This window comes from Natator depressus, chromosome 2 (genome assembly GCF_965152275.1).
Source record: "Natator depressus isolate rNatDep1 chromosome 2, rNatDep2.hap1, whole genome shotgun sequence".
NCBI classification, from domain to species: domain Eukaryota; kingdom Metazoa; phylum Chordata; order Testudines; family Cheloniidae; genus Natator; species Natator depressus.
In genome coordinates this window covers 226,927,882-226,954,397 of record NC_134235.1, presented here as the reverse complement: position 1 = coordinate 226,954,397, position 26,516 = coordinate 226,927,882, and the positions used below count along the sequence as shown (strand labels likewise).

The following is a 26,516-nucleotide window of genomic DNA, read 5'->3' as shown; positions in this document are numbered from 1 at the left end:
ATGAAATAAATTTCTACAGACTCAGTAATAGCCTGTATCTGAAAACAGGCCCCAAAAACCTGTCAACCTCCATCCACAATTCTAGAATTCAGGAAATGAGTCACATGTTCATGAAGGTGGTCACAAGATTGCTTCAGAGCAGACTGTCAGAACTGTATGATAGAAGGGATACAGTAACTACAGAAGTTGATTTCACATTGAGACTCTTTATGATCTGTTATATTTTGGGGAGCAGTTCGCAGGATTAAGGATTTTATCCACTGCCCATTGACATCACTGGGAGTCACTTTAATGGGCTCTGTATAGAGGATCCAGAAATTAGAAGATGGTGGTTTAATAATTTGAACATGGTTTAAGGGGACATTTTATGCAAGAATATTGGCAGCAAAATGTATGATGGGGGAGGAATAATAGATGGGCAATACAAGTGAGATAACGGGAAGAATGGATTATAACTGGGATTTGAAGAGTCAAATGCTACATGTAAACTGCAGTTCACTCCTTCCTTCTGAAAGCTTTGAGGAGAGGTGAACTGGGTTTCAGTCTGGAGGGAAGTATTGTCAAGGCAAAGAGTACAGAGTAAGTGGGGAAAGTTGGAAAGTGCATAAATGCAATGGAGCTATAGAGATTTATCTCATCGTGCTACTAAGAGAGTAATGGTCAAGTTATGTGAGCACCATAAGTCGATAGATTACTGGGAGTCATGAACTCCTGATTGGTAATACTATCTTTGACACTGACTCCATCAGTGGCCTTTGGCAAGCCAGGGGGGTTGCTGCACTTATGGCTGAAGCCCCAGCTATGCTTGTGGTGCCTCTAGGAGTAGCCCTAAGCTATAGGTGCGATCTTACCTGCACTGGATCAAGAGGGGGCAGGAGTATTTCCTGGCAGCCTGGGTGAGGGCTGCTTCTTGCTACGGAGAGCCCCAGTTGACAGCTGCCCCTGGCCCCGGCAGCCTCATCTCCTGCTCATGGAGGAATCGTGGGTGAGTCTGCAGGAATATGCCGCCTTCAGAAATCTGCTGCCCTACGCAGCTGCCTAGTTTGCCTATAGCTAGTGTGGCCTCTATGTATCATCTGCTGTTGCGATTGATTGCCTGCCTATAATCCATGTCAATTTCAAATGGCTGCTGGGAAGTTGTAGGATAACCATGGGATCATGCTATTTGTAAAATGTGCAAAATTCTCCCACATAGGAAGGGGCAGAGAAGACTGTGATCCAGGTCTACTTTAGGCATGAATTAAAAGTGAGTTCCGGGATTTAGAAAGCCTACTACTAGAAAATTTTTAAAAAGGTATTTTTCTTATCCCAGTTCCACTGGGTAATTTTTCTGAGGGCTAGGATTGTTGGCTATCATTGCCAAACATAGATCCAGGTTTTCTTTGTTAGTTTTATTAAATTACTTTTAGATTATATGTCGATCCTCCGAGACCTTACCTCCAGTTCCTGATTAAAGATTGTCTGTACATATCAGGGGCAGATCTGTCCTAGAATGGAAGGGTAGGAATTGCAGACTTTACTTCCCTAGACTTGGTTCCTCAGAAGTAAGGCAATAGAAGTCCAAAGATTTATCACTTTCTGACAGGCAGTGGGTCAGAAGACACTTTTTACCTTGCAGACTATATTTCTCTGAATTGTCCAAGTTTCAGGCAGGAGACCCTGTTCTCTTTTATTGCATTGAACTGTCCCTCTCTGCATTTCTGCTTGCAATTCAGTTGTTGCTTCTGAAGCGCTTTCTTGCAGATTGGTAAGGAGCACCTGGAATTAAAATTGCCTTCACAGCGTTACTGTGTGCCACTTGCTTTGGTAGCAGGCACAAAAGGCTTGATTCTCTGCTGCTCTGTACCTTGTGTAGCCTTTTGTACCCTACCAAGTGGAGAGAAAATACTACCATTCGAATGTGATACTGTGTTACACCCACTTTGCACAATGAAAACACAAGGCACAAAGAAATGGATTAAATGTCAAATTTTGGGCGGAAGTGGCTAAGAAGTAAAGCCATTTCTGATGGCGTGGTAAGGTAGATGGCTGATTGGAACAGAAGTATAAGAGTTATTTGGAGTTGTTTCAGCGGACTCATCAGTGGCATAACTTACTTGAATTCCTGTTACCAGACACATGCAGTTGTGGTGTATTCTAACTATGAACTCAATCCTTTCCTCATTCTGTAATCCTGAGCTCTTGCTCCCTCTGATTTTCTTTCCTTTCAGATCTTAGTGGGTGGGGTTCTTTTGCCTGTGATTTTTTTGTGAACCAGCTCTCACAATCCTACCTATAAAGACTTTACATTGTAGTGCCATTATTTGCACAGTTACTCTTGTTATACTTTTTAATCATTTGCATCTATCCAGCTTTTTAACTGCTCTATCCTGAATTCCAAGATCTTTTATTTTTTAGAAGTGGCTCCCTGGCAAAACTATGAAGCTTCTCAGAGAGACATGGAAAAGAGATTTGCAGATGGTCATAGAGCTAATCAGGCACACTGTACATTGCAACACAGAGAGTCGTGCCCAGTTTACTGCATGATGCAGAGCAGGAACAGGATCTCCTACTGGTAGGACAGTTGGTAGCAGTGGAACCATCTTTACATTGTGTAATTACCATATGACAAATCCTGAGGGCTTCTGCAGTGGTCAAATTACTTGGCACTGAAGATTTTTTTTTTTTGGTATTAAGGGGAACTTTTTGTTCTAACAGATATAAATGTATAATTATTGCACTTAAAAGTAAAACTGTAATGAGGTTGCTCATAACTTAAAGGACTTTTTGAAAGAATTGCAAAATTCTGAGGGTATTTTAATGTTACCTACCGGAATGTATTTTATTTACTTCTGATTATGGAAGGCAGTATTCAAAAACAATCAGAGTTTAATTAACTGTAGTTCCCTGAGTCTTATCTGTGCTGGTCTTTTCCCTTACCAGTAACAGAAGATGTGTTTGTTTGTATGGAGTTTGTTTCTATAGCTTGGGGGGGGGGCAAACTTTTTGGCCCGAGGGCCGCATTGGGGTTACAAAACTGTATGGAGGGCCAGGTAGGGAAGGCTGTGCCTCCCCAAACAGCCTGGCCCCCTCCCACTTCCTGCCCCCTGACTGCCCCCCTCAGAACCCCCAACCCATCCAATCACCCCCTGCTCCTTGTCTCCTAACCGCCCCCCCCCGGGATCCCACCTCCTATCCAACCCCCCTGCTCCCAGTCCCCCGACCCCTATCCACACCCCTGCTCCCTGACAGGTTCCCCGGGACCCCATGCCTATCCAATCCCCCCGTCGCCCCCGCTGATGAACCTCCTCTCCATCCAACCACCCCCTGCTCTCTTTTCCCATGACTGCCCCCCGGGACTCCCCTCCCCTCATCCAACCCCCCCTGCTCCCCGCCCCCTTACCATGCTGCTCAGCACAGCATGTCTGGCAGCCGCGCCCCCCGGCCAGAGCTAGATATGCTACCGCTCTGCTTGGCAGGAGCGCGCAACCCCGCTGCGCAGAGTGCTGTCCGCGTGGCTGCGGGGGAGGGGGACTAGCCTCCCCGGCCAGGAGCTCAAGGGCTGGGCAGGACTGTCCCGTGGGCCGGATGTGGCCTGCAGGCTGTAGTTTGCCCACCTCTGCTATAGCTGCTTTCTACAGACTCAAAGCACTAGAAGTTGCCTTATGGACTGTATTTCCCTATTTTTTTATTAGTCGCTGAAAATTTTTCTCCTCTTGCTCCAGATCCTTATTTAATTGTCTTTCTGTTACTGACCTTACTGGCAATTAGAAGAGTGGGTTCGTGGATGGAAGGATTAATCTTACTGGGACTAAAATCGGCTTTCTAAGGGTTGACTAATTTGGAGGTGGGGGTACACTGAAGGATTAACTTCAGGGTCTAATCATATTCAGAATTCTCCACTGATGATAAAGAGGGTGATGATTGGCTATGCTGTGTTTTTGTTTTGCTTTTTTTTGTTTGTTTGTTTTTAGGATTACCATCCTGTTTGTAGAACTGTTAATTAATAAAGAGCTGTCTTTCTGCTACTGGAAGTGATTTTTGTGTTAAAGATATATGCAGAAATGTATACCACTGGTGAAAGATCAATAGCTTTTCGGTCTCACAATTTTTAGTATATTTTCCACAGTGCACATGGTGGGGAAAAAAAGAGAGAAAACAAGAAGGGAAGTAATTTTTACAGAAGAAAAACGTCATTTTTATGGAAATTGATGGCTTTGATGCAAAATGGCAAAACTTACCTGAAAAATAATGAATTCTTGACTGAAAAAGTGCACAATATTAAACCATTTTTCCAGGATATGATTTTAGGTATAGAATAAGAAAGTGGAGTCTCCACACTGACCTCAGATTGAAAATCCAGAATGGTTAAACAAAATCCTCTACTTGGGTCTATTGAAGACACATGTGGCCAGAGGCATGAATCATAGAAATTTGATTTGGAAAAGATCTATTAGATCACCTCGTCCTTTCCCTGGGGACCAGCGTCGGCGTTATTCCTCACAAAGTATTTTCACTTTAAACTATTTCTTTTAAAATTGTTTTTGAAAGCTTTGTTTCTAGTTTTTTACGCCACAATCATAGTTTCTAGCAATCAATCCTGGATGGTGCTAAGCACTCCTGTGTGGTACATGAGGGCACTCTGCACCCTGTGAGACTGCACTGCATTATTGACAGTAAAGTTCATGATTATACATATGCACCAAAGAGAGTATGGATCCTTAAATATTTCATGTTACCTGGACATTGGTTGAGTTTTTTTGATTGTTTTACATTTACAAAAACCAGCATTTGAGAGCAACATTTTGTACAGCTGTGATAATGAAACTTGGGTATGATACTGCACCAACATTTTAATTCATTTAAAAAAAATTTTTGCAGAGATTTTTTCAAAAGATATATTTACTTACCTTTAATCCTTGTGAAGATTTATATATTAGTGATATAATTGATAGTCAAATAAAAATATGGCTCCAGTTTGATGTCAACTGATTAAAAATTATGAAGGGCGTAGTGCAGATTGATGATTCTTTCTCTATTTTTTTTTTGCTGTTCCATAATATGAAAAAAGTCACTTGAAGTTAATTGCTGGTGTATTTGAAATAAAAGGAAATATTACTGCACATAATGTATAGTTTTCCTGTTTAAACATATTATCATAGGCAGGGCTGGTAGCACCATCCATTGTGAAGGTTGGCCAACACTTCCCGTGATAAGACCCTGGTTTCAGATGCTTAATGAAGGAAATGTTGTCCATAGGATTCCTGCCTTATCTACTGTATGTGTTGGAAGGTGTGTAAGGAATGAGGCAGGGTTTGCAGGAAGAGAAAGGATGGTTTCATGGTTGAGGCAGTTGAGTGCTGCCCTGGAAGAACTGGATTCTATTCCTACCTCTGCGTTTGAGTTCCCACATAATGCTGAACAAGTCATTTAAACCAAACTTTTCACAAGTGGTAGATAATTGTGTGTTCCTCATTTTCTGGGTGCCAAACTTGAGACCCAGGGTCTGATTGCAGAAGTTCTGAGCAACCTGTCATAAATATAAAGGGAAGGGTAAACCTTTTAAAATCCCTCCTGGCCAGAGGAAAAATCCTCTCACCTGTAAAGGGTTAAGAAGCTAGGATAACCTTGCTGGCATCTGACCAAAATGACCAATGAGGAGACAAGATACTTTCAAAAGCTGGGGGGAGGGAAAAACAAAGGGTGTGTCTGTGTGATGCTTTGGCCGGGGACAGACAGAAATGGAGTCTTAGAACTTAGTAAGTAATCTAGCTAGATATGCGTTAGATTATGATTTCTTTAAATGGCTGAGAAATTAAGCTGTGCTGAATAGAATGGATATTCCTGTCTGTGTGTCTTTTTGTAAGTTAAGGTTTTGCCTAGAGGGATTCTCTATGTTTTGAATTTCATTACCCTGTAAGGTATTTACCATCCTGATTTACAGAGGTGATTCTCTTTATTGTTACTTCTTTTTTACTGTTTCTTCTATTAAAATTTTTCTTGTAAGACCTGAATGTTTTTTTCATTGTTCTTAAGATCCAAGGGTTTGGGTCTGTGGTCACCTATGCAAATTGGTGAGGATTTTTACCAAACCTTTCCCAGGAAGTGGGGTGTAAGGGTTGGGAGTATTTTGGGGGGAAAGATGTTTCCAAACAACACTTTCCTAATAAATAAACCCAGATAAATGTTTGGTGGTGACAGTGGAAGTCCAAGGGCAAAGGGTAAAATAGTTTGTACCTTGGAAGTTTTAACTTAAGCTGGTAAAAGTAAGCTTAGGAGGTTTTCATGCAGGTCCCCACATCTGTACGCTAGAGTTCAGAGTGAGGAAGGAACCTTGACACAACCAAAAAGTCAGTGGGAGCTGTGCTTGTATATAATATTCTTTTAACAGTTGCATAGTTTTTGTGTGTCAAATGGGGAGAAGAATGATGAACCCCATTATAAAGAGAGAATTGGAACATGAAACATGTTATATGAACCCTGATTTAACCTCCGCTAAATTTTATTTTTAATTACAAAAGCATGTCTGAATGTAGTCAGTCTTTCATGCTTCTTGCGTGACATCTTTGTTGGCAATCTTCAGCAGAGGCTACTGGTATAAGGATGAAATGGGCATGAAGATTGATGTTCTCACTCCTACAGTATATGTGATGGCGATGCCATCACAACCATAGGTGCCAACTCCATGGGTGCTCTGGGGCTGGAGCACCCACAGGGAAAAATTAGTGGGTATTCTGCACCCACCGGCAGCCAAGCTCCCCTCACACCTTGCCCCACCTCCCCTCCCATCCCCCCCACAAACGCACTGTGTCTCTGCTCCTCCGCCTACCTCCCAGCGCTTCCCACCGCCAAACAGCTGTTTGGCGGCGCTTAGGGCTTTCCAGGAGGGACGGGGGAGGAGTGGGGATGTGGTGCACTCAGGGGAGGAGGCGGAGAAGAGGTGAGGCAGGGACGGGGCTTGGGGAAAGGGGTGGAATGGGGGCAGGGACTTGGGGAAGGAGTGGGGCGGGGGTGGGGTCGAGCACCCCCCCCGGGAACAGTGGAAGTCGGCATCTATGATCACAACAAAGATGAGGCACCTGGATGGAACAGTAGGGAAGCTTGCCCAACTGCTGCCCTGTTTTCTGTGGATAAAGAGAAGGCTTCACCCTCCAAGGCTATCAGCCAGTCACAAGTACTTAAAAAAATCTTAGTCTGTGATATTACTAGTAGTACATTGTGAAAATAACTATTCTTCTGTATTTTCTATTCCTTAGGTTAAATACAAAAGAGACTTTGAAGAAAGCAAAGGAAGAGGGTTCAGCATTGTGACTGACACACCTGAATTACAAAGACTGAAAAGGACTCAGGAACAAATTAGTAACGTATGTGACTATCTCCTCAAGTGATAGCCGATCAGAGACATGGTACACATAAGAAAAGGCATGATTGTAGGTTTGTGATGTTTCTGATGGAGTCTGTGAGAGTGAAGAAAATGAATTTGATGACTGATTTGTGTGTCAGATTCTGAAATGTGTGTAACCTTATACCATACACTTACACAGCACATTGGCAAAGTGTGTTCACCTCTCCAGTTTCCATCAAAGGTGTTTGTAGTATTTGCTATACTACAAAGGTTATATGCATTTTGCTTTTGTATTTAACATTATTGTTTGCAAATAAGATTTATATTGTTTGATATATATTCCTCTACAGGAGTTCTCAAAGTAAGCATAGCTTGCAAAATAAAATTCTAAAATAAAATAAGACACTGATATTTAATTTTAGAAAGAAAATACCAGGAAAATGGCATGTAGAGAAGAAAAGAGGTACAAATGCTAGCAATGGAAAAGCATTGTCATGCATTAACTTATATCAATATTAATGCTGAATAACACCTTTGACATGAAGTGGGATTTTCAAAAATGGAACTTATCCTGAAAAGCACTAGGGTGCTTTTGAAAATTCCACCCTAACTATTTGATATATTCATATATTCCTACACTGGACATTTAGCTGACTGCACAAAGATGGAGAATTGTTATATAACATAATATAAATGTCTAGTGAATATTATGTAGAATAAAATTCAACATTGCGTTTAGCTTTACCCAGCTTCAGTTCTAATGGGTATTCTGACTTTCAGAGCTAGGCGCTGTAAGCTATTTTTATAAATTCTTTATTCTTTCCTTTGTTTTAGCCATAAAAAAAATAGTTGCACAAAACCAGAAAGACACACTTGGTGAAAAGTGTTTTCAGAAAGGGATCTTGACCTTTACCAACTTGCAAGAAAAATATTTATTGAGTGGAATGAAGGGTTTCTCTGCAGGCATGGGACCTTGTTGCTTAATTAACTGTACTGTCTGACTCTTGCACCGAACACATTTGCATTTCTTTTCAGACCAAGAAATTTTGTTTTAGGTAAGAAATACTTTATTTCCTAGATTCCTTTTTCGATGCAGGGGAATAGGTGTAAAGCATGGATGTGCAACTCCTATCTTTCCATAGCTGAAAAAGATGTCGTATGTCAATAAAGATTTTTTTTCTTCTCTTGCTATATAAATGATATTTGGACTTGAAATCAAAGGACTTTATTAGAATTAATCTTGAAGGGTAAATTAGAATAAAAAAATGTGGTAAATGAAGTTAAATTTCAATTATGCCTATCCTAAACACCTTTAGACTTATCATACTACTTTGTAGAAGGATAATGCTACATAAAACACAGTTTAAATCTAATTATTATTAGATTCTGTCTCACAGAGTAACTTCTGTGTTTAATAGTTTAGAAATGTACTTTGCAGTTAGATTAAGGATCTCATTAAGATTTTAACTGTTTGAAAGGTAAGCTCTTTTATATTTTTTTAAAATTTTGTCACTTTTAATGTATAGCAAAATATAAAAATTATTAATAATCTTTTTTTTTAATTTTTAGTTGTACATTGATTTTTCTCTTCCCTCCCCCCCATAACTACTGGACACTTCTCAAAGATTGTCTTTGAAATGAAATTGTAACAACTTCACTCCAGGGGTAAGTTAGCACTGTTATGTGCATATCTATCACAAATACTCATAATATTATATTCTCAATAGATGTAATACAGTAGAAACAGACATTTAAAAATATTTCCCTTTGTCTTGATATTAAGTCCTGCAGCACTCACAAAAATTCTCACAGTGCTCTGTCTCTTTTATAATGCATGAACGATTCTTTTGTGTTATAATGAAATATAACTGGAAAGGGGGGAAAAACAATAGATGGGGGGTTAAAAAATAAAAGGGTTATAAAAGGAGTGGCCATAATACTGTTGTTCTTTTGTTAGCAGCAACCCAGACACTGAAGTGCCTAGATCAGACAAATACTAATGGAATGTGAGGCATGATTGGTATAGCACAGAGGTGGGCAAACTATGGCCCGCAAGACTGTCCTGCCCCGCCCTTCAGCTCCTGGCTGGGGAGGCTAGCCCCCTGCTGTCCCACCTCCCCAGTAGTTACGCCGCCGTGCAGGCAGCGCTCTGGGCGGCGGGGTTGTGCGCTCCTGCCAAGCAGAGCGGCAGTGTATCTAGCTCCGGCCAGGCGGCGTGGCTGCCAGACATGCTGCTCTGAGCGGCATGGTAAGGGGGCGGGGAGTGGGGGTGGCGGTTGGTTAAGGGGCAGGAGGTCCTGGGGGGCAGTCAGGGGACAGGGAGCAGGGGGTGGTTGGATGGGGGCGGAGGTTCTGCGGGGGGGGGCAGTCAGGGGGAGGAACTGTGGGGTTGGATAGGCATGGGGTCCTGGGGGGCCTGTCAGAGGGAAGGGCTGTGGATAGGGGTCGGGGGACTGGGAGCAGGGGGGTTGAATAGGGGGTGGGATCCCGGGGGGTGGTTAGGGGACAAGGAACGGGGTGGGGGGTTGGATGGGTCGGGAGTTCTGAGGGGGGCAGATAGGGGGTGAGGGCCAGGCTGTTTGGGGAGGCACAGCCTTCCCTACTCGGCCATCCATTCAGTTTTGCAACCCCAAGGTGGCCCTTGGGCCAAAAAGTTTGCCCACCCCTGGAATAGCAGGATCAGGATGAAGTTTCTCAGCAATGAGTGAAATTTGCTCTGTGTCCTCAGATCGTTGTGTGAATTAATGGCCCAATCCTGCAAGGTGTGCAGTATACTTCCCGACTTCAGTGGGACTGGAGCAGCCTTCACAAGGCACCCAGCACCTTTGAGTATCGGGCCCCATAGCAACAAATGTAATAGCTTGTTAGGATCATGTTGGCATGACAGTCACAAACCAAGCATTCTAGTCTAGATTGGTATAGGAAAATTAAATAAATTAAGTAGGTCTCTTAATGACAAGTTTCAGATATTTTGGGCAACCTTTTCATGGATGGATGAGCATTTTAAATTGCCTGTACATTTTCCAATTTGTATGGAGCGATTTAAGATGTCATAAATTCGTTTTGTTCAATATTTGAAACATAAAAATTCACATCCACTCTGCAGCAAAGGATGTCACTGATTTGTGGCATCAAATGGTCATATAATATGCACACAGAAATCTCAAATTGTGTGTGCAGTGAAATGCATTTATTTTGTTAGAGATCTGGGCCATTGTTTTTGTCCTTGTAAGCTGTGAGGGATAATTTCCAATATGCAGTCAAATATTCTCAAAATGAAAAACATTTAACTTGAAAGTCCAGTAACACTGGTGAATTTTATCAAGGAAAATGAGAAGGTAGCAAAATGGCCATAATAATTTTGCAAAGGCTCTGTTTCTGCACATGCAGTTTTGAAGGGAGGGGAAGAAGCCGTGTATCTAAATTTGAAAAGGGAATCACATAGCTAAAGAAAAAAATAGCAACACAATTTAATAAAATGTTAAGCAGCCTTAATGGGAATTGAGGACTCGCAACAACTTGCAGGAACTGGCCCTAGCTTAGTGCCATTAGTCTTTTATCTCTAGAGATCAGGTTGGAACCTCATTTATGTCATATATGAAATAAGTTGTTTGTTCTCAAATTAGTTCTTGGTAAATTCTTTCAAATTTAAAATCAAACAAACATCTCTACAGTTTGGTTAAATGGACAGTTTCTGTTAAGAAGAAGACAGGAGCTGGATGGCAGGTTCCCACTGGCTTTGCTGGATAAGTATGATAGTGTATTGAATCTTGCATAGTGGATGCCTGCCTTGGATCAAGTTGGTACTACCTAATCTCGCCTCAGTATAAGCATTTGATCACTTTCCGGGCACTGAATTTAATTCATGTATGAACAGAAAAAGCACACATCTACTGCCTTCTTCGTCCAGAGATCTGGGAATATGTATGCATTTACTTATTTTATATATACATGGTATTCTCCTTCCTGACAATATGCAAGATGTTGGGGGAAAGAAGGATGGAGGTCATGTGTAAAAAAAAAAAAAAAAAAAAAAAAAAAAAAGTGAGCTCTAAAAAATGGCTTTAATTTACTCTGCAAAAACTGAAAACAGAACAAACCAAAAAATAGCCTAATGTACCAAGAAGTAAATCAACGCAGTCACTTTGCCCAGTTATATGAAAATAACATTTTAAACCTCAAATGATGATTGAATTCTGATGTGAATATTCAATTTCATTAGAAATAAATTTTGGTTTATAGTACATTGTTTTCATTTCAATGGAAATCTGGTAATATAAGCTCCCAAAAAACTGAGTGCATGAATTTGTATCATAAGAAGGGTAACTTTTTTTGTTTTGTCTCTTAGGCACATTTTTAAGTAGTAGGGGGTCACAATCTACCCTCAACTATATCCATGCAACTCCACCGGGCAAAACTTGCACCTAAATATGAATGATCTAAATACCAATTTTCAGACAAAAGACCTACGGGATAAAGGAGGATTACTATCTCAAATGTGACACAAACATGTCCTCACACAGTATCTAAAGGAAAAACTCCTGTTGCTGGCTTCTGTGTTTGTGCTATGAACATCTCGGAGTAGAGCTTGGCCCTAACTGTATGTTTGAGAAACATTTTCATATTTGGAACTTACTGGCACATTTGCTTGTCCTGTTTACTTGCTCTAATATAAACTGCACTTTCAAATTGCCAAAACAGATTGTAAGGAAAATTGGCAGGAGAAGTTGTTAACATCAAGCCCAGGAGCACCATTTGTAGGCTACAAGCTTAAAGCTTGAAGACTTTAGTTTAAAAGGTGGTTGGTTGGTTAAAAAGGGGGAGAGGAATTGAATGAAAAGGAAGGAGCAAAACTGACAGGTTCATGAATGTCAACATTTCACACAACTAACTCAAATGCTAGAGCAGAGATGGGCAAACTGCGGCCCGCTGGCCCGTCCTGCCCGGCCCTTGAGCCCCCGGCCCCTCCCCTGCTGTCCCCCCCTCCCCTGCAGCCACGCCGCCATGTGGGCAGCTCTCTGGATGGCGGGGTTGCGCGCTTCTGCCGAGGGGGTGGTTAGGGGACAAGAAGTGGGTGGGGGGGTTGGATGGTCGGGAGTTCTGAGGGGGGCAGTCAGGGCAGGAAGTGGGAGGGGGCAGATAGAGGGTGAGGGCTAGGCTGTTTGGGGAGGCACAGCCTTTCCTACCTGGCCCTCCATACAGTTTTGCAACCGCAATATGGCCCTCAGGCCAAAAAGTTTGCCCACCCCTGTGCTAGAGTAATCTGTGGTGTGCCAGTAAGTAGACAGGAAAGGCATGTTATATCACACAGAAAAAGAGTAAACATTTATTAAAAGTAAAATTGGATTTCACGTTGCCTAACCAAGTGGCTGATATTTTTATCTGCCTTGTCTTCTCCTTCTAAACATGATAGTTTTAATCTGTCATCTGGAAGTCCTATGTTAAATTTAACCAGTGCCAACACGCATTTATATTTGTGTGCATAATTATAGTTGAGCCAGATGAAAAATGTAGTTGCTGACATCAAAAATATTCCATACACACTCACCAGTTTCTGAACTGCATGGAAATATTGGGCTCCATCTTGCAAGGTGGTGGTTGCCTTCAGGTCCCCTTGACACCACTAGCAATTAAGTGTGCTGAGCAACTCCGAGAACTGCTCATTATCTTGTTGGACTGAGCCCAGAGTGTACAAAACTTCAGTTAAAGTAAATTACATGTAACACATTTAATTATTTTCCTAACATTTTACATCAGTTTAGAGACTTAGAGGATAAAAGGGTCTTTCTTCCTGTTAATACACACACACACACACACACTCTCAATCAGTCAGTCATGTCCAAACTCATCCCTTTAGGAGGTTTGTCTTTACATTAGACTTTGTTGTACTTAAGTCAGCAATAAACTGAAGCTCTCCGCTTTCTCCTGAGGCTATGGCTTATCTCAGTGAGAACCTTCGGATACTCAAACCTTATACTCTGGTGGTAGAGCTGATAGGATCCATGTGACCTATCCCATCATAGTAAGAAGGCAGAAATAATTCTGCCTCCATCAGCAGGGTGCTGGCACATGATGTTGGAGTGACTCGGGAAAAAAAGCCTATTACTCCTATCTGTGGCTGTGAATATTTATTGCAAACAGATTCCAAAAATTTGTAGAATGGGTAAAAAGAAAAATCTGGAAAGTGCCTGAACACACGATTCAGGACCGGAGATGCAGGGAAAAAAACAATGTAAATAATTTATATTAAATAGAACATATTAAATAAGCATTTGGAAAACTTCAAGAATGTGTTTTAAAATGTATAAAATTTCAGTATATAAAAACATAGTTTTGATATATAGTCCGTCAAAAAACAAAAACCCATTGTAAAAAAAACATTATTAAGGTTGCAACATCAAGCACACAAAAGTTAAGAAATGCAAGAATTAAGGCTGCCTGTGAAATCTTAATCCAGCCCCCTTCTACGTATGTGTTGTAATATAGTCTTTAATTACATGAGTGCATACTCTTTTTTTCCACAGTGCATAGCATGGCTGGTGTTCGCTGAATGAGCCAATAGTCAGTATTTCCTTTTATCCTCATCACTCAATGTGTGTCCCCGTCCATTATTTGCTGCATACCATCCTAATACAGTACTGAACAGAGAACTATTAATTCCCTCGTGGGCTTTTCTGTAGAGCTCTCATTGTGATATTTTAAATTCGTTGATGTCTGTAAATAACTCTTCACAACACCTCATGAGATGAGTGTATAATAATCTTCATTTTATACACAGGGTTTAAGCCAAAATTGTCAAAAGTGTCAACTAATTTTGATGGATGTATCTGAGAATCCTTGGGCCTAATTTTTCAGAGTATTTATCATTATATAACAGTTTATATGTTCAGAGCACATCTCCCATTGACTTCTGTAGTAGTTGTGAGTGGTCAGTAGTTCTGCAGTTCAGGTTGGTTACTCAGAAAATTAACATTTAACAGTCATCTGTACAATTTTCAGTTTATGTGACTTGCCCAGCCCCATATGGGAATTCTGGGGCAGAGCCTTGGATACAATCCAGTCCTTCAGTGTGCCATTCAACAGCTTTTCTCACAAGTCCATCCTTTTTTCCCCTACAGCCCCTGCCTCATTCACCATAGGCCTGCCAGCTTCTGGAACAAATGAGGCAGGGGTCCTACAGCGAACAGTCTTCTTCACTACACAACCCCGATTCCTCCCCAAAGTAGGCCCATTCTGTGCTCTGAAGGAGATGGGAAAAGTATTATGTGATCATGTAATTAAAGACTGATACTAGAATATTGTGTACAATTCTAGTATCCACATTTTAAAAAGGATGTAGAAAAAATGAAGCAGGTACAGAAAAGAGCCACAAAAATGATTTGATTGAGAAAATACTTTACAGTAAGATACTTAAAGCGCTCAATCTGTTTAGCTTATCAGAAAGAAGATGGAGAGGTGACTTACAGTGTATGAGTACCTTCACAGGAAGAAAATACAAGGTACTAATGGGATCTTTAATTTAATGGAGAAAGGCATAACAAGAACTAATGGCTGGAAGCTGAAGACAGACAAATTCAAACAGGAAATAAGGAACAAATTTTTAAGTGAGGTTGATTACCACTTCTCTTGATAGTTTGTTCTAATGGTTAGATTCCCCATCTCCAGCTGTCCTCACTTGAAGATTATATGCCTTCCTGGTTATGTTTTAGCCAAACACAATTCATGCTTTATGTCATAAATATAAAGGGAAGGGTAAACCCCTTTAAAATCCCTCCTGGCCAGAGGAAAAATCCTCTCACCTGTAAAGGGTTAAGAAGCTAAAGGTAACCTTGCTGGCACCTGACCAAAATGACCAGTGAGGAGACAAGATACTTTCAAAAGCTGGGAGGAGGGAGAAAAACAAAGGGTCTGTGTCTGTCGTTATGCTGCTTTTGCTGGGGATAGAACAGGAATGGAGTCTTAGAACTTTTAGTAAGTAATCTAGCTAGGTACGTGTTAGATTATGATTTCTTTAAATGGCTGAGAAAAGAACTGTGCTGAATAGAATGACTATTCCTGTCTGTGTGTCTTTTTTGTAACTTAAGGTTTTGCCTAGAGGGATTCTCTGTGTTTTGAATCTAATTACCCTGTAAGGTATCTACCATCCTGATTTTACAGAGGTGATTCCTTTGCTTCTATTTACTTCTATTTCTATTAAAAGTCTTCTTGTAAGAAAACTGAATGCTTTTTCATTGTTCTCAGATCCAAGGGTTTGGGTCTGTGGTCACCTGTGCAAATTGGTCAGGATTTTTACTAAACCTTTCCCAGGAAGTGGGGTGTAAGGGTTGGGAGGCTTTTGGGGTGAAAGACGTGTCCAAACTACATTTCCCAGTAAACCCACTTAGAGTTTGGTGGTGGCAGTGGATATTCCAAGGACAAAGGATAAAATTAATTTGTACCTTAGGGAAGTTTTAACCTAAGCTGGTAAAAGTAAGCTTAGGAGGTTTGCATGCAGGTCCCCACATCTGTACCCTAGAGTTCAGAGTGGGGGAGGAACCTTGACACTTTATTTTTATGCATAAAAATATAAGTTATTAGGATCAATACAGGGTAACTGGATGAAATATAAGGTTCTGTGACATACAGGAGGTCTGACTGGATGATCTAATGGTTTCTTCTGGTCTTAAATTCTATGAATATATGAATAAGACATGGATCATCAGCAGGGTTGGGATCTTTAGATTCACCAGTTCCCTGCCACTTGAGCTAATGGAGTAAATGGTAGCAGTACTAGGCTGTTATTTTCTGTGTTGCAGGGATGGAGACACACATTTCGCTAGACAACAAAGGAATGTAGAGAATCAGGAATAATGTGTTCAGTTCCAGGTTCTGCAGGGGGGTGTTCTCTAGTGATTACAGACACTTCCCAGCCCTGTCCCTCCAGCCTCCCACTTTCCCCCTTCTGTTCCACCTCCCCTTCCTGCCCATGTTTCCTCCCCTGCTGCTATTCCCTTGGCCCTTGCCCATTTCCTCCCTGCTCCTGTCCTCCTTCCTCTGCTCCTCTCCCTGTCCAGCCTCCACTTTGCTTCTATTGTCCCACCTACCCCTGTGCTCCTGCCCCTCTCTCCTCCTCTTGTTCCTATCCTCTGCTCTGGTCTTTTGCTCTATCCATGCTCCCCCCACAGGCTCCTCTTCATCCACCTTGCCCCCACCTCCTGCCCCTTCCTCTCTGTCCTGCCTCTCACCCTTCTGTATTCAAGTCTGGTAGCTTCCTCCTTCCCCTTCATGTCACCTGGGTACCAGCAGAAGGAGCTTTGAGAACACAGGACAGGATATCTCTCTGCTCTCAGTTCCTTTCATGAAAGGAGCTATTGCATGAAAAGTGGTGCTCAGCCCGTGCATCCCTGGATTGGAGCATGTTCAGTTGCTCTTTTGGGATGTTACGGGTATTCCGGTCAACATATTGGAGCTGTGGTATCGGGGGGAGCGGGGAAGGACGACCATGCTCAGTAGAGATGGAATTGGGGAGCTTAATTGCCAAACCCTAGCAAATCGCTACTGAACTTGTGGAAACTGTGATTTTTCAGAGGCTTAAAACTTTAAGCAAATTTTCATGGATGGCAAAAGGCACATCCCTATACCACAGTGACCACCCCCCGCTCCCAAATTTAAACTCCCTGCTCCAAAGCATGGAGATGCTAGACCTTCTCAATGATGCAGTTGCAAGAATTTTTTTTAAGATGGGCAAAGGAATATATTTTCTCCTAACCTCATTCTTGGAAGCAGCTGCTCTGTTTTAGCTGAAACTTTAAAATTAAAAGCAAAATAAATCATCAGGAGGCAAACACCTGGTATGAAAAATGTCAGCTTGAGTAGGTTAAGTTTGGCAAAGTTATAAGTAATTGAAAATAGATTCTTATAATGGAAGGCGTTGAGCAGCCTTAACTGTAGCCATCACTATCTGTTCCACGTGTAATTATATTATACATACAAATTCAGATAAGCTCTCAAGTGAGAAAAAAATCTGTTGAAATTTGACAGATATTATACCTACATTTATATTGAGCTGCTCTGCTGGTAAGCTAAAAATATGCGAGAGAAACTCCACATCAGCAAATGGTCTGAAATGAAAGTACTGTTTTGTCAGATAGAAGTACATTGTATCTTGAATAGGGGCTTTGGAAACTGACAACAGACCTTGGAAGACTTTATTATTGTTGAAAGGTTCTCTTTGAACCTGTGAAAAACGATAAGTGGCTTCCAAAAGAACCCTTACAATTCTGAGATCAGAGTTATCAAGGAAGATTTCTGGGGTTAGAGGAAATATTTTAAGTGAAGTGAAGGTCCAGAATTAGAATCAAGTATATATGGTACCTATGTTCAAGAACAGGCCTCAGGTATCTTACAGAGTGATAATTTTTAAATTACAGGCTCATTTATTAATTTAGCATATAGAGAATCATAGAATATCAGGGTTGGAAGGGACCTCAGGAGGTCATCTAGTCCAACCCCCTGCTCAAAGCGGGACCAATCCCCAGGACCAATCAGAATTTATTCTTTTGACTAGGTTAGAAAAGCTCTTCTTTCTCTATTTTTATAACAAATATTTTGTATTTTTTTGTATATTTTGTATATGCTACATGGGTTTACGTATAATTTCAGAAAGTCTTTTTATAAAGTTTTTAAAAGACTCCACTTTTAAGATTTAAAGATAGAGCATGATTTATAATAAAATAGACATTGATGGGAAGTTGCCCGATTATCAAAAGTCATAGAACTTAGTGTTAAAACATGTATCAAAGTTGTAGTTATCTTCTCTGATTCTGTTTTAAATAAGTAACATTGACAGGATGACTGTAACATTGTTCATTATGCTGACAATATGAAATTATGCTGTGTGATAGACACAAAACAAGCAGTCAAGAAGAATCCTCAAAGGCATGAATTTTCTATATTCTATAATTTGGTCAACATTTATGAGAAATGCATGCTAATTGTAAATTGGTTGCAAAACTGTAGAATTTAAGTGCAATTAGGCGAAATAGTCCAATTATTTGGATAGCAGCCGTAAATAAATAATTTTTCCTTAAAACGTCTGAGCATTACAGAGAAGCAATTAAAAATGTTTCTTTAGGATAGCTTAGAGGAGTGGTACTTAAGTCCTAAGTCAGAGCCATTACAGCATTGTGTTCATTCCTGTCACTTATATAACAAGTGATAAATCACTTAAACGAATCCCTATATTTGGGTTTGTGGGATGCTTTGCATGAGGAATCCTCTAATTCAGTAAGAATGTTCTGCTTTTCAATGACCAAACTATTCAATCCTGTCTAGAGGGAAGGAGGAGGACCTGATTTTCTTCTTATGATTTAACAAAGTCATCTGGTTAGGAGGCAGAAAGGAAAAAGATTGAGCAAATAAGAGAGCAGTTCCCAAATCTCAAGAGGTATGGTACAATATTCATGTTGAATTGCAAGGCCAAGGCAAAGTTTATCACATGAGGAAACTATCTAGTAGTTTCTTGAATTACTAGTTTTCTATGTGGAAGACACAATCTCATGGATCTTTTCTTAATTTATAATTGTTTGTTTGTCTTGTCAACAAAGACATTTGTAATATGACGTAGAGCTGGGATGTGCACATATTTAATAGGAAGCTCAAATACTATATCCAGAGGCTAAAACTGGTACACAGACATGTAACTGCCAATTTAATGCACCTACTTATGTCCTCGTTTTTTGCCTTTGCAACTAAATAATGTTGCCATGGTATCTCGTCTCTATGCTTCCCTAGGCTGTACTTTGTAGAAGGAGCATTGCAATAACAGTTAGTTATAAAGACATTTGAAAAGTTTTTCAGAATAACCGCTTAAGTACCAATTTGGGGTTCTGACTAAAGAATTTGAAAGTCCGATTAAAGCTTTGCATTTAAAACACGGGCCTTTACTAGTTTTTACAACATAAGAGGAAAGTGAACTTGGCAAATTTCTGTTACATAGCAGGAGCTAATAAATTATGTTAAATGTATTGCATTTGACTTTGTGTTACTAAGTTACTAAATCATGTCAGGAATCAGAAAGTTACTGAAAGCAGATATTTTTTTCTTTCAGTGGCTTTTCAGTACCTCACACTGTGAGGTAAATGAGGTAATTAATTTTACTGTTGTAAAATGAGGTTTTCAGCTAAATAATGAAATAAATATATTTTATGTAATAGACTTTTTCTCTTTATCTTTTAATAAAGAAAATATCTTTTAATAAAGAAATAAGGCCACATCTCTGATTTTAACCAATGAATACTTGTGAAGTGAGTGTTAGTGAAGTTAAATTTTCAAAATGAGCTGAAATTAAGTGGCTTAAAAGTTGAAGCCCAGAGTTTAGGCTTTTTCAGGCATTCCTGTGTACCTTCTTACAATAAAAAGTTTACTTTTCGTTTTCCTGGATGGGTATGATACTGTTCATATTTCCAACACTTCAGCCTTTAATTCTATCTTATTTCTAATGCTTTTGTGCTGGTTAGCAGTTGCTAGGATGGCATTTTAAGCAGTATGCCTCCCGCTGAAGAACAAGATGCTCTGCTTCTTCTAAAGCCATCTCTAATCCTGATCCCTAATGATCTGAATGTCTCACTCCTATAATGCTTTCAGACTTCGCTGACCTTGAAGGCAGGGGTATTCGGTCATCTATGACACTCAGGGTTTTTTTTTTCTTTTTTGCGTGTTAACACAAATGACTAAATTTCTTTAGCTTGTCAGTGGCTGCATTAGTTGTGACAAAGCCAACACTTTATTAAGTCAATGTGATTAAACTTGTTAACCTCCCTAATGTAAGGGGGAGGTGGGGAAAGTTTGCATGTGACATTTCTGCTTGTGCCTACAAAGATGTCAGAGGATAAGAGTTTGCCCTTCCAATAAGCAGATTAGAATGAGACTACTACTATTTTCTAGCCCATTTTGCTCTCAGTATTATCTGAATTACTGTAGAGGTATAGAAGTGTTTGTGTGCTTTTCTAAAAGGATCTCTCTCCAGTCTATGCTAGCAACCCCAATATTTTTGTGAAAGCCTGAAATAGTTTGCAATTTGGTTTTGTTTTGGGTGTTTTTGGTTTTTTCTTGGGCTTTGCAGAAATAAGAGACAGATTCCACAGTGGAGAAATTGCTGTGAAAATGGTAAAATATGCTGGATCGAGTTGGTACACTCCTTTGACTGCTCATCATAATGTTTAGTTATGCATGGTAATACATAGCTAACAGGAACTGGAGAGATTGCTCAGCTCTGTTCCGTATAAATTCTCAAGGTGTTAAGAGCGTGGGGTTATGCTGGCATTTCCTGTTTAAAGAGGACTTCAGCTACATTACACAGGATGTTTTCTGATGTTATGATAGTTGCCATGGGGTATGACTCAGTATCTAGAGAAGTTCTAGATGGTAGTGGTGTGGACTTAGCTGGAGATATTACTGAAGGGTTGAATTTCATTCCCTATTGGAGGAAAACAACAGCTAAACTTAATTTACAAGAGCAGTGAATGTTTAACCATATTTTACATCTCATAGTAAGTGACAAGTCAACTATTTCAAGTGCATGCATAATGTTGCAGCCAGGGCACCATATACTCTGCAGCCTAGTGGGACCAAATTCTACAGCAAGAGCCATTAAATTTGGCAGTAGTGTTAATTTATTCTATCTCCATGAAATTCTTCATACCCATCCTCCCACACCTACAAAATACACAATTACGGATCATAAAACAGAAAATTAGTCAATGATTATTCTCAACATTTTTTCCCCCATTATGCTTTCTTGGCAGCCTGTCTCCACACACCTCTGCTCCTACAATGTTGTCCAGGTGGCTGGCTCAAAACCTCCTCCCCCCACCCCCGTACATACCAAAAGAAGCGAGGAGTTTGTATCCAGTTCAGTGGCTCATTTTGCCCTTGTTCTGCTGAGCTCATCCTTCCCAGCTCACTAGGAGGCACTTTTGTCTCTTCCTGCTCTCCTTGACTGCAGGCTGAAGTCTAACTCTCTCTCCCTGAATCCCTGATGTCTGGCTACATGGGACAATGCAGGGAGAGTGCCCATAGTCCAGTTAACTGCCCTTGTGGAGAAAGCTGGAGAACAAGTGCCAGAAGGGCAGAGAGGCCAAAAACAAAACATTGGGTGTCTGGCTGCAGTAAAATGGACAATTCCATGACAGAATGCTGAATTCCATCACATTTTGGAAAAATACCAGATTGTAAGACCACAGAATTGCGGAGTTCCTAATATTATGACCGAGATTAATGGGCTAGTTCATACCTCTTAGAACTATTATTTCAGGTTCTCTGCAGACTTAGGCTACTCTACACTGAGAGCTAGGGGTCTGGTTTTCCAGCTTGCGTACACATACTCGTGCTAGCTCTCATTAACCTAGCGTAGGTTTAAATAGTAGTGTAGCTACAGTGATATGGGTGTGCCTGTACTTGGCATGACTAAGCTGTGTCTCCACAGCTGCCCTCCATGCTACCATGGCTGCATTGCTATTAGCTCGATAAGAACGAGCGCAAGTATGTGTATGGGGAATCACACCTTTGTCTCATAGTGTAGACATAGCCTTAAGCAAATTTTATTTTGCAAACAGTTCACGTTTCCAAGGTTATCTTTGCATTCATAAAGTCTAGATACATAATTTTTGTTGAGATGAAAACTGAGATTTTGGAGCACAATTCTGTGGCAAATTGCATAGCCATAGAATTGAGGAATACACAGTGCTTCATGATCTAGCTTCATAGGCTGCCAGCCAAGAAGCATTTAAGGTGTTGGTTTTGACCTATGAAATTTTAAATAGCTTTGGAACTACCACCTCACTCCCCATCTGATCATGCCACAGCCGAGGTCAAAGGAGGTGTTTCGGCTTAAGGTCCCTTAGGCCAGGTCTACACTAGAAAAGATTTGCCAGGATAACTTTATTGGTATAGATATACTGGCAAACCCTCCTAGCGTAGACACAGGTTTTTCCAGTATTGCTTATAACAGTTCCGCAAATGAAGGAAGCTATACTGGTGAAAGCACTTTTTTGCTGGTATAGCTGATCTACACTAGGGCTTTTGTTGAAATAAAAATGCCCCCCCCAATCCAAACCAAAAAAGACACCCAACCCCCCCACCCTACAAGCTATGTTATTACACGAGCAAAAGTTTCTGGTGTAGAAATGGCCTTTGTTTAGGAGAGGGAGCATTTAACAGCTTGTCCTCTTGACGGCCTCTCAACTTCGGAGTTCACTTTCTCACCTTTGGTCCAAAATAGCCTGAATTTGTTGACCTTTAGGGTACACTACACAGGTGCTGGCTTCCTCCAGGCCCTGGGGGTGCTCCGCCCCAAACCCCCACCCCGCCTCCCACTCTGCCCCAGGACCTGCCACCATCCCACTCTTTCTCCCAAACACCCACCCCGCCTCTTCCTGTGCCTGTTTCATCCCTACCCCACCTGTTCCCACTGAGTTCCGCCCCCCTCCCCTGAGCGGGCCCCGTCCCTGCTCCCCTCCTGCACACCACAGAACAGCTGATTGCAGCAGGTGGGAGGCACTGGGAGGCAAGGGGAGGAGTTGATCGGCGGAGCCGCTGGCGGACGGGAGGCTATGGGAGGGGGAAATAGGGGGAGCTGGCTGCTGGTGGGTGCTAAGCACCCACTAATTTTTTTCCATGGGTGCTCCAGTCCTGGATCACCCATGGAGTCGGTGCCTATGGTACACTACAAAGCCTATCTTTCTGGGGCAGATATCTAGGGTGTTCAGTAGTTTGTAGGGGCAGAGTTATGTGTTTGGGTTTAAGACTCCTGCAGAATGGAAAACAAATTAACCTCTGTTGGAGAAATAAGGTGAATTTCCTAAGTAAAGTTAAACATCACTGTGAACCAATTACCACAGAATACCCTACCATTTTTACAAAATTCTTTAAAAGTTGTAACAGTGAGTACCTGTGGATATATCAGTGCATTCTGTAACTTTTCCGCTTAAACTTTTGTTTTAGTGACATAATACAATAGTCAAACCTACATATTAGCTGGGTAATTTCGTAATTTATTAGATAATTTATTAATGCTGTAATTCAAGATGAATCCTGACAAACTGAAATCTTATATATATGTAATATTTATATTATAGTTAGTTATATATAATTTCTCTATATAGTTATAAATATCAATAACTATAATATAAATATTAATTTGTTATTGAGTTCTTGTTGTATTGGGCACTGTCCAAATATATATGAAACTCATTGTCCAGCTATACCGAAAGAAGGACAGGAGACATTTGATATGCATTTAATCAGGCTGCAACTTTATTATTAGATGTCTGGGACTACCCGGTGGATAAAAGTGTACAGTGCAGGCAAATCCATGTTCATTTAAATAACTATCTGGGGCTTCCGTCAGTCCCCCTTCATTTTCCATACACGCCCCCCCTTGTGGAAGGGTTAAAGTGGGCCATAAGAAAGGGGTTGGTGGCTCCCTGCCATACCAACTATAGGAGCCCCGAACTCCCTGCCCTGTTCCGTTAACCAGCACCTCCTTTTCAAGTCCATTACCAGGCCATTTGTCTGATCATTGGATGCCTTCCTCATGGAATACCTGCACTGGACATCCGCTCCACACTCACAAAGTAAGTTGCGACATATAGCCTAACCACTTTTATCCTTACCATAATAGGTCCTCCCTGACACCCACTGTAGGGAAAAATGTAAAAACGCGACTCCACCGAAGCTAATGTGGTGGTGAGAGAAAATTCCTTCCCAGCCCCCTACAAAGGGAGCGATTAGCGCAATACCCACAGCAGGTCCTAACCCAACCTGATAGTCGCATCTCGAGGAGAGGGAGGGTGGGTGCTGCCTTGCCTGCTGCGTGGAGAAAGGGTTCCAGTGCCCAGGATTCCTTCCACCCTTACATTCCAAGGGGGAGTCAGCGCTACAAAGCTGACCACCACCCACCTTTTTGCAGCAGTTTCCGACCTCCTTACAGTGACTGAGTTATAGCTGTATAGCTATCCAAACATATATGAGACTCACTCTCTATCCCAGAGTCCTTCATATTTACTTGGCTAAATATATTGCTGTAATAGATTACTTAAAGTGGAGAAATTAACATGTTACTGAATGTTTTCCTTCCAAACCTGTTGTTGGTAACCATCCTTCTGTTGGAGAAGAACTTCATGTGTTGTCTGGCTGACAGAATTGCTACTTCTGTATGAGCTACTTGTGTTTTTGCACAGGAACACATGAGGAGCTAAGAATGCTCCCAATCCCAGTCCCGGTCCAGAATTAAGATGGAGTTTTTTGCAGATGAATACTCCACACAGTAGAGAATTCTACCACCACTCAGTTGTCAGGTTGACCCCAGTTAGCCCACTTTAAGGTTTTCAGTGTTACCATAATTAAGCACAGTGGTAAATGAAGAATACATTTTTGTCTGTCTTCATAGTTTTTAAATTGTGCATGACAGTCTTACAGATCTTTATGTGCTCGTGTCTTTGGTTCACTCAACGTGAATTAAATTTTGTCTTTTCCCTCTTTTTTTCTTTGAGACTCAGAGCCCAGGATTGCTTATGTGAGACCCAGAAATCTGGTGCAGGCACCAGCCAACATAATTTACTACTGAGCGGGCCTGGTATGTGATCATTTATTTAAAGTGTCAGCATGTTCTTTAATGTAGAGTGGATGCTGTAATGGATCACAGCTATTTTATAGCAGTTACTGTGACCCTGGTTTGAAGCTTCGTCAGCAGATTGTGAAAGTGTTATCCAAAACAGGGAGATGAGCAGAAATGATTAGGAAAGAAGATATTCAGAATAAGTTAGTTCTTACTTCATTTCATAGTGCTGTCATATCTAGGGGGGGAAAAAGCCAAACATCATTTCTTTGGGGTACATTTTAAAAAAATGTGCGTATTATTTAATAGGACTTTGCAGCAAACCACTTAGCAAATTTAGGGTTTTTCACTTCATGTTTACTGCACAGGTATGGTACTATCTAGTCGTCATTGATTAAACTGTTTTACATTTTTCTTCAGTTAAGTATATTTGGTATGTTAAGCTAATTTGGACTTAATCCTGTAGTCAAATATCCAATTTGGAAGATCCTGTCTGTGTAAGGACTGCAGCAAGCTACGGAACTGTCTGAAAAATAAGTGATAATGTTATATAGATTTCAGTTGTCTAGGCAACACTTAACACATGTTCCAATACGCCACATACATGGGAGGTGCATATAAGAGGCTTTGGGAGGCTGAGTTTTCCCAAAATAAAATAGGCTGGTCATGCAGTGGGAAAATGCCGGATGCGGCGTGGGTCACCTCCCTTTGGAGGCCCTACGCCTGTGTGCCTGGTGCAGGAGTGCCGAAAGCTCCCTGGAAGTGGGGGCCATTGGCACCTGGACCGTGGCTCAACTCTGAGGCCCTGCACCCATTCAGCCTCTTCCCCCGAGGCCCTGTCCTTGCTCCACCTCTTCCCCTGAGGCCCGTGTTTGGGGGGGCTGCACAGAATGAGGGAGAGTGGGGGGGGCTGAGCATGTTTGGGGTCCTGCACAGAATGGGGAGGCTGGGTGAGTTTGGGGCGGTTACGCAGACTGGGGAGCTGGGTGTGTTTGGGGGACTGCATAGAAGTGGGGAGGGCTGGGCATGCTTGGGACACATTGGCCACAACCCCCATGCAGTGCGAGCCCAACAAGCTAGATTGTTTTTCCTCATACAGCGCTGGGAGGGAGGCAGGTTGCCCAGTGAGGGGGCGGGGAGAATGGCAGCCTTTGTTCTGTGCCTTAGGGCAGTGCCCACTCAGCCCAACACAACTGTCGGATGGGTGCCTGCCAGGCTGGTGCGGGTGAATTCCCGGTGGGCCAGGGCCAGGGAGCTGGGCTGCACTTCCCCAGGCCAGACTCTGCAGGGAAATAAATGGGAGTGGGCGGAAGGGAGGATCACAGAGTATCGTACCCTTTTTTTCTGCCTTAAGGTCTGGGCCTTGGGAGGAAGAGGCAGAGTGGGGGTGGAGTCAACCACAACCGTGTTTTTATCATCATTTTCAAAGGAAGTTTTGCATGATGGTTTGGTGTACATCTGAGATGGTTAATCAACGGTTCATCCCAGTTTCCAAATTATTTCGACCGCTATGTCTTTTGGTAATCAATTATAAATAGCAGTGTACGGTCAGGGTCCAGTAGTATGGCATATAGATATAAGGAAATGTCTTCCTCC

At 41.5% G+C, this 26,516-nt stretch overlaps 1 protein-coding gene across 2 annotated transcripts in view; it reads left to right on the top strand.

Moving 5' to 3' along the window:
• The window catches only part of NEBL (nebulette), a 399,859-nt gene that overhangs the window by 196,114 nt on the left and 177,229 nt on the right, over window positions 1-26,516 (top strand). For both annotated transcript variants that reach the window (XM_074946053.1, XM_074946052.1), the window contains exon 4: window positions 7,236-7,343. In XM_074946053.1, the coding sequence (XP_074802154.1) occupies window positions 7,236-7,343 (108 nt within the window). The remainder of the gene's footprint in view (window positions 1-7,235; window positions 7,344-26,516) is intronic.